Below are 18,853 nucleotides of genomic sequence, written 5' to 3' on the forward strand. Positions count from 1 at the left end.
TATTTTTGAAAATCTTTGAAAATCTTGTAAATTTTGTATTTTTTTGTAATTTTTGAAATTTTTGTAATTTTTGTAATTTTTGTAATTTTTGTAATTTTTGTAATTTTTGTAGTTTTTGTAATTTTTGTAATTTTTGTAATTTTTGTAATTTTTGGAATTTTTGTAATTTTTGTAATTTTTGTAACTTTTGTAATTTTTGTAACTTTAGTCATTTTTGTATTTTTTGTCATTTTTGTCTTTTTTGTCATTTTTGTCATTTTTGTCATTTTTGTCATTTTTGTCATTTTTGTCATTTTTGTCATTTTTGTCATTTTTGTCATTTTTGTCATTTTTGTCATTTTTGTCATTTTTGTCATTTTTGTCATTTTTGTCATTTTTGTCATTTTTGTCATTTTTGTCATTTTTGTCATTTTTGTCATTTTTGTCATTTTTGTAATTTTTGTAATTTTTGTAATTTTTGACATTTTTGTCATTTTTGTCATTTTTGTCATTTCTGTCATTTTTGTCATTTTTGTCATTTTTGTCATTTTTGTCATTTTTGTCATTTTTGTCATTTTTGTCATTTTTGTCATTTTTGTCATTTTTGTCACTTTTGTCACTTTTGTCATTTTTGTCATTTTTGTCATTTTTGTCATTTTTGTCATTTTTGTCATTTTTGTCATTTTTTGTCATTTTTGTCATTTTTTGTCATTTTTGTCATTTTTGTCATTTTTGTCATTTTTTTCATTTTTGTCATTTTTGTCATTTTTGTCATTTTTGTCATTTTTGTCATTTTTGTCATTTTAGTCATTTTAGTCATTTTTGTCATTTTTGTCATTTTTGTCATTTTTGTCATTTTTGTCATTTTTGTCATTTTTGTCATTTTTGTCATTTTTGTCATTTTTGTCATTTTTGTCATTTTTGTCATTTTTGTCATTTTTGTCATTTTTGTCATTTTTGTCATTTTTGTCATTTTGGTCATTTTTGTCATATTTGTCATATTTGTCATTTTTGTCATTTTTGTCATTTTTGTCATTTTTGTCATTTTTGTCATTTTTGTCATTTTTGTCATTTTTGTCATTTTTGTCATTTTTGTCATTTTTGTCATTTTTGTCATTTTTGTCATTTTTGTCATTTTTGTCATTTTTGTCATTTTTGTCATTTTTGTCATTTTTGTCATTTTTGTCATTTTTGTCATTTTTGTCATTTTTGTCATTTTTGTCATTTTTGTCATTTTTGTCATTTTTGTCATTTTTGTCATTTTTGTCATTTTTGTCATTTTGGTCATTTTTGTCATTTTTGTCATTTTTGTCATTTTTGTCATTTTTGTCATTTTTGTCATTTTTGTCATTTTTGTCATTTTTGTCATTTTTGTCATTTTTGTCATTTTTGTCATTTTTGTCATTTTTGTCATTTTTGTCATTTTTGTCATTTTTGTCATTTTGTAATTTATGTATTTTTTGTAAGTTTTGTCGTTGTTGTAATTTTTTTTCCATTTTCGTCATTTTTTTCATTTTTGTTATTTTGAATTGGATGTTTGATGAAATTGAACACGCGTAAAACAATCGCTTTTATTTCAATTTATTTATCGTTGATTTTCCCTTTTGTTTAATTAAAATTTGTTAGTTCTTTTAGTTATGTTGTCATTTTTATTAGATCCTCAAATTTTTATTTACTTTAAATAATTATTATTTTTTCAGTGTAGTTGACCTAGTTTGTTGACCCAAATGCCAATCCCCTTGAAAAGGTCATCAAAAGAAAAGTGACGTTTGTTATCAGTTTGTTGACAAACAGGTGAAAATTTTCCCGAAATCGGGGCGGATTTCCTCGTATTCGCGATTTTTGTGTGATTATCGTTCGCCGAGACCGTTTCCGGTGTCCGTCTGCCTTCCGATGCGCATTACAACCTCTCCGGGTGAGCAGCAGCGTGAGCAAAACCGAAGCAGCAGCGTTTTCTGTCGGGGCAATTCGCTAGGGATGGCTCCGGCGAAGTTAAACTACCGGATTTCGGTAGGGACATTCTTTGCCAAGTCGCATCCCAGTGATGAGTGTTGCGGAAGCAATGGGCTTCCGTTGACACCGAATTCGATTGGGATTTATGGGAGGGCGCAGCTTTTAAAGTCGGATGGGATGCGACATGAGAATTTATGTGAGTATCTGGATGTGGTCCGAGGAAAACATGAAAGGACCATTGTGGTGCAGGAGTATGCTGGGAATCCGTTGACTGAGACTTTCATTGGGGAAAATAATAAACATGAAACGCTGCTCCGGATTGCGTTTCAGGTTTTGAGAGCCCTGACTCATTTAAACGAGCTAGGGTTGATTTGCCGGAATTTGGAACCGGTTAACATTCTTATAAGTAGAGATTTTTGCGTAAAGTTGTACAACTATGGGTTGTATTACATGACACAAGGTGGCAAATACGTATCATTTCCGATTGGGAATTTGAAATATCTCGGACCGGAAGTTGTTTTGGGTGAGTCATTTTCTGGTTCGGGATTATGATCAATAACTGTTAATTTTCTTTTTACATGCACTAGGCTCCCGCGAAAACGTCAAAAGCGACGTTTGGTCCCTCGGGATTATTCTGGCCGAGCTAGCGTTAGGTTGTAAATTTTGGAACGGCCCAAAACTGGCACAAATCACCCGAAAAATTCTTGCTCTCTCAACGGCTGGTGATGTTTTTGAGAAACTTGCCAGAGAACACCAACAGATGGAAGCGTACCAGGTTCTGGAACCGGCTCTTCGACGCATCATCGAAGAATGTTTAAAAGTAAAGACGAGCCAACGACCTCAGCCGAAGGAATTGTTGGAAGATGCGGCGTTTGATTTTCTTCGGGAAGAACAGTTTGGCGTGGCTGATCCAGCTGGAATGACCTTACTGGAGAAGCACTGTGGCAATTTGGCAGAGATTTACTACCTCTGGCAGCTGGCCGGAGGAGATGTCCATCAGGAGCTCAAGAAGGAAGGACTGATCAAAAGCGAGGCACCGATTCTGTCCCTACCAAAGTAAGTAAAAGCCATTTCTTCCTAATTCGTAATCCTAATCTGAGATTTGGAATTTTAATCTAAAATCCCAATCTGAATCTGAATTTGAATATGGAATTTGAATATGAAATCTGAATTTGAATCGAAATCATCGAAATCTGAATTTAAAAATAGAATCTCAGGAAATCCGAATTGTGTATCTGAATCTGGAATCTTAATTTGAAATTAAAGTCTGAGATTATTGGAATTTGTATACCTAATTGTTTTTTTATTGCAGTTTGGTACTCTTAAATGGCAAATCGATTTCACCACCAAAAAGCCAAAGCTTCCTACACGATGGTCGAACAATATTCCTAAACTTTAACATCCTACTAGAGCGTTTGTCCAAAATACCGGAGGAAGACTATCTTCCCCTCATCTACACTACCAATGCGTATCTCGAATCTCCCGTTTTCAAAACGGAACTGCCGCTGGTCATTCGAGAAAAGGACACAGTTTACCAATTTCACCGAATTATGTTGCTGAAAACGCTCCTCCAAGGCTATCCCTATACCCAAGATCTACTCAAATCATTCGCCAGCAAGGACATTCCACCTCCTTTCCGAGGACACGTGTGGGCTTGTCTCCTGGGAGTAGTAGAAGGCAATGGCCTCTACGAACAGCTCGACAAGTGTAGCCCAACTCTAACGGATCGTCAAATCGAGGTGGACATTCCACGATGTCACCAGTACAACGAACTCCTGTCCTCACCCGAAGGACACTCCAAACTCAAGCGGCTGTTGAAAGCCTGGGTCACAGCCCATCCCCAGTACGTCTACTGGCAAGGCCTCGACTCTCTGACTGCTCCATTCCTGTATCTGAACTTCAACAACGAAGAACGCGCCTTTCTCAGTCTGTACAAGTTCATTCCGAAGTATTTGCACCTCTTCTTTCTGAAGGATAACTCGTCAATCATCAAGGAGTATTTGGTGAAATTCTTTCAACTTATTTTCTTCCACGAACCTGTTCTTGCTAAACATTTGCATGGAATTAGCTTCATTCCTGAGCTGTACGCCATCCCGTGGTTTTTAACGATGTTCAGCCGTAAGTTAACCTGCAAATTAACTCAAGTTCCAATAATTAACCCAAACCTCTCATTTGCAGATGTGTTCCCGTTACATAAAATATTCCACCTGTGGGATAAACTTATCCTAGGCGATAATTCCTATCCTCTGTTCATCGGGATCGCTATCCTGAAGCAGCTTAAGAACACGCTGTTGAAGTCCGGATTCAATGAGTGTATTTTGCTGTTCAGTGATTTGCCGGATATAGTGATGGAAACGTGTGTTAATGATTCGGAAACGATGTACCAGTTTACGCCGAAGAGCGTTACCTACCGGAAGTACGCGCTGCACGAAGACGAACCGGGAGAGTTTGTAAGTTGGAAAAGAAGTTTGTATTTTCTTGCATACATTTATTCTTCCAATGTATTCACCCACAAAAACAAAAACTCCTAAGCAGAGCTTTCCAAACATAACTAAGTACATAAAACACTTTTCAATAATACTAATAGATATGCAATTTTTGTCGATTATCTTTGGAGTAATTAACAAATCAACGTTATTTTGCCGGATATTTTCTTCAACGACATCGATAATTTATCCTAAACAGAGATGAGCTGGGCCTTTTTCAAGGAATGACTCGTTTGTCAGTTATTTTTTGCATGTAAGCCGTGGCACCTAAGACCCATTGACGCAACCTCACATATTCGCCAGATCACGCTCCTCTTGGTCTAACCACCTCGCTCGTTGCGCCCCTGATCGTCCCGGCTTCGCGTCTCAGTTTGCGGTAGATCTCTTCCACCGGCGCAGATGATCTGTAGACTATATCAATGTTGTCGGCAAAGCAGATAAGTTGACTGGATCCCCCAGCAGTCCAGCTGCACAAGGCGGTTCTAGCTGAGTGAGTGGTCGAAATTCTTCGCAAATCAATAGCGGATTTGGCGACGTTCGAGTTCTCGCAAAAGTCAGTCTCCCGGCGCGGGAGGTACTTAAAAGTCGCGAGAATTACTCAACGTGGGCGTACGGCATGAAAATGGTACTGATTCGAGAAGGCCCGTAGTACGCGTGGTACACCCATGTGGACGAGGAGGTAAGTTTGAGGGCACTCACTACAATTTGCTTGACTTTGGAGTCGGTGAACTAAAGTCTAGTTCAGGACGCACGAACGGCACAAGAAGCTTGGGGGAAACTACGAAGAGCTTTTCAAGACGATGGTCTGACGAGGAAAATCAGTCTGCTGCGAAAACTTACATCGATACGGCTGAAAGAATGCGGAAGCGTGGAATCATATGTCAATAGTGTGATGTCCACTGTCCATAAGCTCGCCGGTATTGGATTCCGAGTAGACGATTCGTGGCTGGCGGCGTTGTTGTTGATGGGACTCCCTACGAATTACTAGCCGATGATCAGGATTGTAGGCTTCGGGAGCAGCACTGACGACGGATGCGGTGAAGACTAAGATACTGCAAGACTTGTTTTGGAAATTTTTGAGCGGCTTTATCGGTGAATGTTATAGATTTGAAATGATAGACGGATAGACCATATAAGATAGTGACTAAGGTGTTGAAAAGAGCGAAGAGTATTTGTGAATAAAAGCTTGGCCACATACTGAAATTTTTGCCCCTCATCAATCAACTGTATCGAAGAAGAAGTATCAGTTGATTATTGATGGTTTGATTGCCATGTGGATACACATGTGCAGAACGGCAAGATGTTCAAATTCAAACAGTATCGAAGTGGAGTGGTGCTGATAGCGCACTTTACAGTGCACAAAAAGTAGCGTGGCAGCATGAATAACAAGGGCAAGAAGGACGGCGGCTGTTTTATCTGTGGAAAACCTGGTCACTATGTGGCGAAATGTGCCCAAAAGACGGCGAATAACATGGCAATGTGCATCGTGTTTTCGATTGGCAACGTCCTTGAGTCCGAATGGTACTTTGATCCTGGAGCGACAGCACATATGTCGCGGTCGACTGACGGTTTCGTGAAGCAGTTTTTCTCCGGCCGGAACAGCGAACAACGATTCAATGATGTCTGCATCCATAGGTTTCGTCAAGCTGGAAGTCAACGAAGGTCCTATCGAGATTCAAGAGATGTTGCAGATTCCTGAACTGGCAGCAAATTTTACTGTCGGTGAGCAAAACATGCCAGACAGGAACATGACAAAACGGCAATCGATGGTCGACGGTTTGAAATGATCCGCAACGAAACCCAAATAAGTGGCATGCATCGAAGGGAAGTACGCCCGAAATCAGTTTCCTTCAAGTGGTTCCAAGGCGAAAGGTTTGCTGGATCTGGTGCACTCAGACTTGTGAGGCCCGAACGAGGTTCCGTCGCTGGGTGGAAGTCGTTATGTCATCACTTTCATTGACGACTTCAGTAGGAAAGTTTTTCAGTATTTCCTGGGAAAGAAAAACGTGAGGTGAAGGATGCCCACGAACGGTTCAAAGCCAGGGTCGAGGGGCAAACTGGACGTAAATTGAAGGTGTTGAGAACCGTCAACGGGGCCGAGTACGTTCATCAGCCGTGTGGTCGAAAAAGGAAAGCCGACAGCTTTGGCCAATTCTTCAAGCCCAGATCCTGTACATTCCATGGAATTGACAACGGTGCAAATAGAAGAACCTGTTACGCAATCCAAGGATGCTGACTCTGCGCTCCCACCGCAACTTAGTTAAGTAGACAGGCTGATCAGCAGCTAGAGTTTATGCGCAGCGGTCGGGAACGTCGACCTCCAGGCAATTATTCCGATTCCGTTACATATTCGCCTTCTACTGTCCTGGAAAATTCCCACCAGACATCCTAGGTTGCTACTGACGATCCCGTGAGTAACGCTGAAGCCCTGGCGAGGCCGATGGTTGGCCGCTATGCGTGAGGAGATTCGATCTTTGGAGGATACGCAACAAGTGGGTGTTCAGGACCAAACGGGATGCTTAAGGACGAATCGACGAGTACAAGGCGCGTCTCGTCGTGAAGGGGTGTTCGCAATGTCCATTAATCGAATACGACGAGGTCTATTCACCGGTGGTCCGATATTCGACGATTCGATATCTGCTGGCACTTGCAGAGGAGCACGACATGGACAGCGAGCGAATAGATGCTGTGAGTGCGTATCTACAAAGAAGTCTCGGAGACGAGGTCATCTTTATCGATCAGCCGGAAGGGTTCGGCGATTGTGGAACGCACAACTGGATGGAGCACTGAAGAAGTTTGGCTTATCACAATCAAAGGTGGACATTTGCCTGTACCTACCACTGACTGGCGAATGGAAAAATGCTTTTCGTCACCGTTTACGTTTTTCTTAATTTTTCCACCGACACGAGCCTGAAGAAGAAGCTGAAGGAATTCTTTGTCAGCGGTTCAATATGAAATATCTTAAAGAGGCCCAACTTTGTTTCGGATTGCGAATTTCCCGTGACCGAGCTAATGGTAAACTGCAGCTCAGTACGTGGAGACCATCTTGCAGCGGTTCAACATTCCGATGGATCCAAGCACGAAGCTAGACAAGACGATGTGTCCGACCAAGAGGGACGAAATTCTGGAGGTGAAGGAGATCCCGTACAAGAAAGCTGTAGGTTGTCTGACGTATTTGACTCAAGCAACGAGGTCAGATATTAGTTTCGCCGTGGATCAGGTCAGCCAATTCTGTAGTAGTCGCCATCCCTGGTTTCACCTTCACCAGATAATGGTTTGACTCGATGTTGGCGCCTCGACAGGATCTGACGTCGATGATGTCCGAGTAGTGCCGACTGTCTATCAAAACGTGGTCGATTTGTGATTGCGTTTGGTACCGTGAACCCCAGGTGTACTTGTGTGGAAGACGGTGCTGGGAAAGGTACTACATACGGCCATTCGTTTGAAGGCGGCGAAATCTATAAGTCTGAGGCCATTTTCGTTGGCCAGCTGGTGCGCACTGAACCTTCCAATTGTCGGTTTGAATTTTTCCTCCTGGCCAACATGAGCGTTAAAATCCTCAATGACAAGCTTGATATCATGCTTTGGGCAACGGTCGAATTCACGTTTCAGCTGCACGTAGAATTCGTCTTTGTCGTCACCGATTCTTCCGAGGTGAGGGCTGTGCACGTTGATGATGTTGATTTTAAAGAACCGGCGTTCGATCCTCAACCGGCACATTCGTGGGTCGATCGACCACAACCTGATCTAGCGCTTCTGCATTTTCCTCGCCACTATAAAAGCTGTTCCAAGCTCGTGTGTGTTGCCGCAGCTCTGGTAGATGGTATGGCCATCTCGGAATGTTCGTACTATAGAGCCCTTTCAGCATACCTCCTGAAACGCTGCGATGTCGAATTTGTGGGTCTTCAATTCGTTGTAGGGCACGTGGGTTAAGCATAAAATTATCTGAAAGTACCCTCTTTTTTTTTTGGTTTCTCGAAAATAAGAATTTTTCAATTTTAAATCAACTGCATATGTAACTATAATCGTTGCAATTGGCAGAAAACTCAAGTTGAAATTGAAAACCGTTGGTATAACTCATCACAGTAAGTAAATCCATTGTAAAATGTTGTTATCATCGTTCAATTAGATTTGATGTTGTACTCATTTTTTAATTTTTTTCAAAAAAAAATCCCTTAATCGTTCTGAGGATTCAGAATTCCTGTGCTGAATTTCTAAAACAACATGTATTTTACTTCTAAAAAATTATTGAAACTCGACCAATCGTTTTAAAATTCACTGGAATTTATTTTCGTTTGCTTCTTTACGCTAGGCTTATGGTTCACATTAAGCGTAAGCTATAAGCAACGAACTCGATAGTTTTTTTTTCAAATACTCTCCTTGCAGAGTTCACTTATCAGTTCGGTAATATTGATTATGACGGAAATGACTCGGTAAAAATGATCGAAATCCGATAATCTTTACTGAAATAACTGTAAATAGTTCATAGATTTGGCATTCGTATTACTGAGCTTCGGTAAATTTTTTTTAGCAAATTTTGCAATATTTTTCCGAATGCTTGGTAATTAAAAGTGATTAGTTAACAAAGGTCGTTCATAAATAAATTGAAAAAATATGGACCCAGATGGCTTCCTTGAGGAACTCAGGAGCTTGTGAAGTAGCCGATCGAACGCCTCGAGGTTCACGTAGTTTGCCACTTGCGTCCTATTTGTCAGAGAACTGATAATGAACACCATCAGGTTTGAGAAAGTTTATATCTTTTTTTTTCGAAAATCGTGCTGATATTCAACATTGATATGGGACGACAATGTACTCATTGCGTTGAAAATTAAAAAAAAACTCAATTAACTGAAGCTTTAAGCAAAGGTTATTGTATTGGAATAAAGACCGTTTGAAAATGCCTATAATCAGTAAGGTTAACAACATTCAATTTATGCTTTTTATTTTTATCATTGAAACATTTAATCATAATCATACTGGGTGAGTAACGGTTGGCAACTGAAATTTTGGAATTTCTCTTCAAAGTTGTGAAAAAAAGTCAAGTGTACTTGAAGAAGAATTGATTTATTGGAATTAAAGGTACATTTTGTCCATTGTTGAAAAAAATTCATGAACACTTGAGAACGGTCCATAATCAACTGTTCGCAGAAGCTTTCGTTTGATGTCGGAACAGGAGCGTTGTACGACCTTTATGTCAACTCCAATTATTTTTGTACACCAATGAGCCAAAACTTCCGAAAAAATTTTCGATTCAGCGACCCTGAGGCAGGTTTGTCAGGTTGTGGTTCTTGGGTACAAATTGGAGCGAATAAGTATTCAGGAAGGATTGTGTTTTTATTTGGCATAATGCGATGACGCTTTATCAGACTAAAACACAAATTGTCCATCTGCATGATGTTTGTTTAGAAACGGCATCGGAATTTTCTTCAAACATTCATTCTGGTATATGTCTTGAATCAATCGCTTGAGCAAGAGTATTTCAATCCCTGACTTGATTGATAGCCAAACCAGACGACTTAAAAAGGCTTAGAAATACCTCTCTCGGAAATAGCGATGTACAGCGTCACTTTCTGTTCAAAGTTATGTTTTAACTTGTATTTAATGTTCGGAGATGTAGTTCATCTGTGGATGTAGTAGAACTATGCTTGGGAGGAGCTGGCAGCACTGCCAAATGTGAAGTTCATTCGTAGCATTGTGAAAACGAAAATTTTAAATTTTGGCTGAAAAGTCGGTTTAAATTAACAAGTTTGAGGTTAAGGTGAAGCGTTTGATAGTCTTCTGTGATTGATAAGTGGAGTTTCATCGAAAAAATCTACGAATACTGTGATTATCGGATTGAAGGATGAGAGCTAGTACTGCGCCCTCGAGACCATCCCGATAGTTTGAGCGAGCTACGTAATCGCCCCGAATAATCCGGATCACAAGCTAAGTGGAGTTGTTTTATTACTTTGAATTTTTATTATCATATTTCATTAATTGTTATTTTTTGTAAAGAAAATTTTACTGAAATTTGATCTGACAGCTGAGAGAAAGGGATGAAATATTTCAAAAGAATATTTCACGAATAAACTCAATTCGATACAAGTTTGCGTACAAGTCAGTACTCAAAAAAATGTTCATCGCTTATAGTGTCATCTAGTGAGTAAATTGATTGTTTAACGCCATCTGGTGACAGGTATCAGCTAGTTTCGCAAAAAATCGATCGTTTAAACTAATCGTTTTATCACGACTTTTTTTCGAACCAAAATATCAGGATAGTGGAATGGTAAATCTCAATACGAATGAAAGTCATTTGGAACATAAACTCTATAATCACAATTTAAAAGCATACCAAATCTTTAACGGCGAAGCAATCGAAGAAATGAGAAAGATGTAATTGGGGTTGCTAATAACGAAATTATTGTAAAACTTTCAAGCTAACTACTTATTTAAAAAGATTTCTAGGCTATCAATGACTGCAAGTTAATAATATTCCATCGATGCTTTAGAAAAAAAGGGAAAAATTAAGGCATTTTGTTATACAGTAAAGCAACCTACATTCAAACGAACATAAAATTTAATAGTTAAAAGAAGTTACGCTTTCCAAAGCAACACTAATTTGTTCTAAATTGGAAAAAGATAAAGTAAAGCATTCAATTTGTCGAGGCCAGAGTCAGCTTGAAACGCAGAGAAGAAACGATTCCATTAAATTATTGAGTTAGAGATATTCGAAATTGAAATTTGAAATACATGATTTATTAAGATTTTGGTAAACACATCTTACAACTGAAATAAATATTATCTCGCTAAAATTTTGTTACATAGAATTTATTTAATTAAAAGTTTACATAATATTGAAGTTATTTCATATCATATCAGGTTTTTTTGTAAAACACAAAATTTAACCCTAGTGTTAGTATTATCTGTAAAAGTGTGAGTTAATTTATAATTAATTTTTCATAGAAAATGAGATAAGGTATTTCATAATTGACGTTTTATTACATTCTCAGAATGAAATAATTATTTCGTTTGCATAATAATTTTACAAACATTGGGGCGTCTGTTACTTTTAGTAACTTTAGTAAGTTGTTTCTATTTTTTTCTAAACAAAGCGTTTTCAATTCTACGTTTCCAAATAATTGGTAAAAAATTAATAGAAAATAGCATGACATTCATAAGAAATATTACAAAAAGCTATCATTTTTTAATAAAAACAGCATCGATTAAAAGTAAGAAAAGGATTCGGAACAACTGGAGCGCTGAGCAGTCCTAGGTATTTTAAACTCACAAAGACTGGATATTTTCAGCATATTTGATATTTTTAAGAAAATGATTTGATGAATGAATTTTTTTTTCTTGAAGCCAAGTTGAAATTAGAATTTTTTTTTACAAAAATCGATACTGATGTTAAACGTCGGCTTCAATCCACTATTCGAGCATGAAAATTTCACTTGTATTTTATGAATAACTATTTTTTATACTAGCTGGTTCATTTGTGTATGTTCTGCGTAATCACGAAAAGATTATGAGGCAAAGAGTAGAATTGAATTGATGAATTTCCAGAAACGATCTCATTCAATCATCACAACTGACAACTCATTTAAAAATGTAAACAAATGTAACGAGGTTCACCCATTTACAAAACATCCATTTTTTTAATATTTCATCATAAATAACTTTAAAGTTTGAATTGATTACTTTACTATGAAAAGTCGTTTTTGGAAATACATCAGTGTAACAGGAATAAAAGATAGGGAAACAAGTTAGTCAAGTTAGTTTTTTACGATTTGAATAAAAATGCTCTAATTAAAAATGCTCTAAATAATTCAATTACCGTAATACTGTTATCTTCAAGACAGCTTAAAAAGCCTCTTATCACTGCCTCATAGATAGAATTAGGAGTTTCCTTAGGAAAAATCTAGGAGCATAGAAGGTGTAGGAAAACTCGATCGCACCATTGACCAAAATGGGTCCTGATCTATAACCTTTTCCCTACTAACACAACCTTTCCTTGGATATTTAATATGTATAGATTCGCAGACGTATAGACGGTTTCTATAGTTGGTGATATTGACTTACCTTTGTTTCGGAATTTTTCAAAACTAACCTTTGGAAAACAAAGGGACAAAAGGTTGTTAATTAATCCTATGAGGTATCCTACTAACAATCCCTCCTTCATTCCTCATTGACTACTAGGACGTGGCCGGCGCCGTTATTGATCATTTTCAAAGGGAGAGCATGAGTTTTGTGCATTGTGAATGAACTGCTAGTCCTAAGCACCATTCTGTTGGCCCTTGCATAAAGCTGATGGCCTCGATCAATCACGGAGTAGCAACCATTGGCGAGGTAGAACTTGTTCTGCTTAGCCACGCCAGCGATCATGGAATTTGAAATGCGTAAGTTGAATAAAGCCAAATTTAATATGTTATGCTGAAGTTTTATTTTAAAATTTATAATGAATGATCAGATCGTATCTACACAGCATTTCAAGTTCAATGATTTAAGGTGGATATGAGTAGTCAACCAAACTAAGCTAAGCTAAGGATGTAGTAGAACTATGCTTGGAATAGTATCGATTGTTTCCGGGGATGTGCGTCTTCGAAAGACGGAAGTAACTTTCGTTGTCCAAAACAAAGCTTTTCCGGAATAAGTTTTGACGGCATTTTGAGCAAAACTAAATATACATAAATAAAACAAAAAATGCTGGCAGTGATGTCAACCTTCCAAACTTTTTGGACTTTTGCCAGACATTTTTCAGGATTCCAGACTTCCAGACTTTTGACATTTCTTCCAGACAATTCCAGACTTTTGGCTTAGGACATAAATTGTTACAAGAAACTATGAGAATTCAAAATGGTCATGGTATAAAATGGCAGAAAATGATTAGTATTTATGAATTATGAATGCAGAAGTGGTTGAAAGCTATGGATAATGGCAAATTTCACTCATTTTTATATGATTTGTGATTACGTAAGAACTTTAACTATACACATAACAGTGTTGTTGCATCACTTCGGTGCTTTTTTCGGGCGTGCTTGTGAAAAATTTTACGAGCGAAGTCATTGTCGTATCCATTCACAAATCCATTCGTAAAATTCTTCACAAGCACGCCCGAAAAAAAGCACCGAAGTGATGCAACTACACTAACACCGAATAAAGAAGAATCGCAAAGAGTTTGTCTACCGTTTTTATCCAAATTGACTAACGGAATCAGTCAGATTCTTCTGCAGCATGGTCTAAAAACTGCATACAAGAGTGGAAACACCTCATGGATCGTCTAGTCTCGCTCAAAGATAAGATTCCTGAGGAGGATAGATCCGGAATTTACGAAATTCCATGCAGCAGTTGCCCGGCTATTTATATTGGTCAAACTCGCCGTAAATTCAAAGTCCGTCTCGAAGAACACAAATGGGAATGGGAGGATACTTGAATCGAGTGTTGCCGCCTACACAACAGAGTTTGACCATTCCATTGATTGGAAAAAGGTCAAATTTAGGGAGTTTGTACGAAAAACGTCAATGCTTGGGAGTCGATGTTCATCAGCACCGCCGAAAAACCGTTGATGAACGAAGATGATCCGCCGATCATTTCACCTCTCTTCAACCTGATCAACCAAAAATCCGCATAATGCCAATTGCGTTCGACGAATACTACATCAAGTATGAAACTGGAGCTGTAATTATCCTTTGTGTAATCAGTCGGGCATTGTCCTGTAGATGGGCAACATCGAGCCCGAAACCGGTCGACAAAAAGGTAACTTTATATCCTTTTTCCGTAAAGTAAGTACGTTATGTGTCGTGTCCTGTAATACGTCGTGTGTTATGTGTATAATGGCGCAAATGCTTCGAAAATGTATGTTAAATTGAGAGTCAAACAGAACACGTAACTGATAGGGTCAGAAACGAAACGATTAGTGGATATCTGCAACATTGGGATCTGGCGACCAAAAAAAAAAAAGGTCACCACCTTCTCAAAAGTAAGCTATCCAGACATTTTCAGAATTTTTTTCAAAATCTTCCAGACTTTTTCAGTTGGCAACCCTGGCGAAAAGAGGAGAAGAAAAGCCAACACATACAGCATTACCACATATACAGATTTTTCAGTGAACATACAGAGTTTTTGGAATTTTCAAACCAAGAATCTGTATATACAGATAACAGATAATTGGAAATTTATACAGATTTTATACAGATTTTCAGCAAATGAAAAAAAATCTATGATATTTTGATTATGCTTTGAGTTAATCGAAAATAATCTCCTTTGATGATCCAACGTTCAAGCCATCAATTGTCATGCTCACAAATGAGAAAAATCTTCCAGATTATAGTTCGGAACTGCATCAATGCAAGGGTTTGAAAACAGTTTTCAATCCTATGTTCGAAAATCATATATCAAGATCAGACATTGCATTACACGAAATGTAACTTTTAATAATACCTAGTTAAATATCATTGACTAACTCCAGCTGCTGTGAATATTTTCTTGCAGATGACCAAAGACAATTGACACAATTTTCAAATCCAATCTGATTGTTAAACCCCGGTTGGACAAAGATCGTTGCATTTTACGAAACATATCCACTTTAATGTTGGCGTGACCTCATTTTTTACATGTAGCGGAAGCGGATATGTATTTTGTTCGTTGTACTGGAAATTGGATTTCGTGCAATGTTTCAAAGTCGCAATTATTTGTACAAACAAACCAAAAAGCGGATTGCATGTAGCAAAATCACAAGATTAACACTGATTTGAAAGATCTCACAAATGTCGCAGTTCGCAATAATGAAGAGGACAACTAGATTAGTGCGCAACGCATTATAAAAAAGATCGCCGTAGTGCAATGTTAGTGTCCGGAATCAAAATTTTGGATACAGATTTAAATACAGATTTTTGATATTTTATACAGATTAAAAAGATTTTTTGCCTCGAAAATACAGATTCAAATGTGGCAACGCTGAACACATAGGTACAAACTCTCATTTTTCTCTGAGCTCATTAATGTTTGAGTATTGGGGCCTTGAAAAAAATCCAAAATTTTAGTTGCTCCCGTTAGAAGAGTTAAATACAGGTTTGTTAAAAAATACCTATCATATGGATGAAATTTCATCATTAAATTATATCCCTTATTGGGTTTCATAAAAAAAACTATGTTATCTGAAATTTCTCCAAAATTTTAGCGTGGCATCTGATTATTATTAGTTTCTTCCATTTTCATTGAAATTTTATGAAAATATTGCCAGTAGAACTGAAATGGAGCTTAATCATTAATAGGCACTTAGCCGGCTCAGTTTAGAAAATCGTCTATTTTGACCCCTATTATTATAAAACTTTTTTCTCAAATGCTGTGCGATTGAAAGAGATACATCGCCTTGGTCGGTTGAAGCTTTACAGACTGAATCAGCGTGGTGGACTACTTAAGATTAAAACCGAGATCAATACTGAAATGGGAATCGAACCCAAGCCACTAGTGAACCAGCGATTAAAAGGCGCCACGATGAAATTGCCACACACAAAATTGATTCGCAAAATTCGAGTTTTTATCCGATTGCCATCAAATTTTCAGGGATTGAAAAATAACTATTAAACTTCATTTTTCTATTTTACTCGAGTTTTATTTACAGTCCATACGCAAATGCCCGCACCTTGGCCTTAACCCCGCCCATAAGATTCTGCACAACCTGTGAATCAATCGTTTGTGGCATATGAAGCCATACTTTCTTCAATTCCTCGTCTGTCTTCACTACCTTAAGTCGTTTAAGAAGGTTCTGCTTCATAATCGCCCAGTACTTCTCGATGGGGCTGAGCTCCGGAGTGTTGGGAGGGTTGAACAGTTTTTTCTTTCATGTTCATCTGTCCGCTCATCGTGCCCTGGGTCACAAAAGGTGCAATCCGCTTCCCGCACGTTCAGATGGCTTGCCAAACCTAAATTCTTGGTTTGGCAAGCCATCTGCCATCTGCCATCGCAAATAACGCCGCAGCCCGTGGCGTAGAGGATAGCCTTCAAGTCTTCTAAGCCAGCGGGTATGAGATCGAATCCCGGTCACGGCATACATAGTACACTTTCTGTGGGTTGGTGGTTTTAGCATTTGCAAGATGCTAGCCATCATATCCTCGAAATATGTACGCTTAGAGTTAAGAAAAAAGAATCTCTTCGAGGAAACATCAAGTTTCATTGAGATCCTGTATGTGTTTGCGTTCGTTTAAAAAAAAAAAAATTGAACGTTTCCTGAGTGCGGACATGCTCCGGAACGCTGAACTTATCCTTGGCCGTGAAAAACAGGTTGCCGGGGATCTGTTTGAAGTCGACCTTCACATATGTTTCGTCGTCCATGATGCAGCATTCAACTTTCGTCAGCATGTTGAGGTATAACTTCCTGGCATGGGTTTTGGCGGACTTGTTCTGCTTCTCGTCGCGATTAGGGACATTTTGTACCTCGAACGATCGAAGCCCAGCCTTAGTTTTGGCCTTCTGGACAAAACTTCGGTTTAGGTGCAGCTTCTTAGCTACATCCCGAACGGAGGCATTCGGTTTTCGGTTGAAGGCCCCAACTACGCGGTTGTGATTTTTGGTGTTGGTTTGTGGTGATTCCCAACATTTTAGCGATGGAACGATGCGAGAGATCCTTGTTCTCTTGATGAATGCGCGAGATTTTATCACGCACGAGCTGTTCTTTCGACTTCATTTCCGCGAGTTTGATCACAGGGCAGAGCAATTTCTGTGTTGTTTTCACATTTTTTTTTTGATGGGGTGGAAAAAACCGTTTTTTTCGTTCCTTTCGCGCAGACTGGCAGGCTTCCATGCCAATAATCAGTGACAATGTTTACAATTGCTGTAGAGCTGTTCAATGTCTGTTATGCCATCAACCTATGCTAAATCTTTGAAACTCAAAGATGCTATTTTTGTAGAACCTGATCTGTGAGTGTAGATGATCGTGAATAGTTCTCTCGTTTTTTTAAATATCTAATTTTTTTAATCCTAGGCGAATAAGACACTGATTTAAAGGTCATTTTCCACGGCTGAGTTCAGCTTTTGGGGTTCTAGTTAATTTAATTCCGTTACTAATATTTTTTATCCTAATTCTATGATTTGATAGCATTTAAGTCAATTCTAAACTTTGAAGTTATCTGATTAGCATATTTTCTGAATCTCTAGAAAGATATTTTATTTCGGATTTTCAAACAGATAGGAAGAATTTCGAACTTCTATTTTATTTTACTATCATTTTTTTTTTTGACAGGGCTGATTATCTGATTAGCATATTTTCTGAATCTCTAGAAAGATATTTTATTTCGGATTTTCAAACTGATAGGAAGAATTTCGAACTTCTATTTTTTTTACTACCATTTTTTTTTTTTGACAGGACCTCAAATACACCGAGGAAGACCACAAGGATGTTCAGCAGGAACTGTACCCTCGGTTGAGCGTCTATGACCTGATCCGGCTGCTCCGGGATCGACCCTCTAGTATCGCCATTCTGGATCTACGCAGCAACCTGGAGCACAAAAAGGTCTCGATCGAAAACAGCGTCAACATTCCGTTCAGTTCCGTCTCGCTCAAGGACTGCCGCCTAGATATGCTGAACGTCAGCAAGTTGGAGCCGTATCTGCGCAAGAAGATCGTCGTGGTAGTGAGCACGTCCCACGAAAGTGCACTGCTGTTTGCCAAATTTCTAGTCGATTGTCACGTTTCGTACGTTAGCGTGCTGAATCGGGGCTTCGATGCCGTCTATCGACCGGAGGATAAGCTGTTGCTGCAGACTTTCGATTACATTAATACTCTGGCTAGAAATGTACCGAACATCTCGAAATTCGTTGAATCCTAACCCGTGCAATCGTTTGTTACTATTGACTGTTTTGTAAGTGTACCAGTTTGAGATCTTATTATGTTTCGTAATATATGACTTATATGTGTTTATTTGAAGAATATTTGTTCTAGTTGTTATTTGATTTTTTTTTGTAGAAGGAAATTTGGGGATTGAAATCAGTTTCCCAATTAATCCATCCGAAACCAGAGAGCACGTCCGAAATCCCATTTAACATCGCGCGTTCCGAATAAGTGCCCCAGCGAATCCAATTTTCATTAAGTGGATCACAAAGCATAATCCGCGCGTCGACTTGTCTCCGTACTAACTACCTAAATAGTAGGACTACATTTTTTCGGTTGTCCTTTTTTTTGGGAGGATTGTGTCGGTTTTGTTTTTGTTCCACTATATCTACTTCTAGCGGCCATCCGACAGAAGGTAAGTGTTTTTTTCCTCTTTCCAGCCAGCCTTGACACTTCCCCGGGATTGACCTTCTCCTCTCGGCTTCTATTACCACATACCATCAGTGGACCGTTCTAGGGACACTCCAAAACACGTGGTGTAAGAGTATGGCGCTTTCGGTCGTTAGGATTATTCTCACATATGGCAATGACGCGAATGCCTGTAAAGTAAGTCGCGATAAAACATTACATGA

The 18,853-nt window shown here is 38.4% G+C and overlaps 1 protein-coding gene across 1 annotated transcript; it reads left to right on the forward strand.

Annotated features, from left to right (window-relative positions):
- The first annotated feature begins 1,752 nt into the window (after positions 1-1,752).
- On the forward strand, positions 1,753-18,320 carry LOC129753207 (TBC domain-containing protein kinase-like protein). Its single transcript, XM_055749009.1, has 5 exons — positions 1,753-2,455; positions 2,520-2,988; positions 3,245-4,050; positions 4,111-4,382; positions 17,758-18,320. The coding sequence occupies exons 1-5, from the start codon at positions 1,873-1,875 to the stop codon at positions 18,217-18,219; spliced, it is 2,592 nt and encodes an 863-aa protein (XP_055604984.1). The 5' UTR covers positions 1,753-1,872; the 3' UTR covers positions 18,220-18,320.
- Positions 18,321-18,853: the final 533 nt, after the last annotated feature.

The sequence above is a fragment of the Uranotaenia lowii genome, chromosome 1 (genome assembly GCF_029784155.1).
Source record: "Uranotaenia lowii strain MFRU-FL chromosome 1, ASM2978415v1, whole genome shotgun sequence".
Classification (NCBI taxonomy): Eukaryota; Metazoa; Arthropoda; class Insecta; order Diptera; family Culicidae; genus Uranotaenia; species Uranotaenia lowii.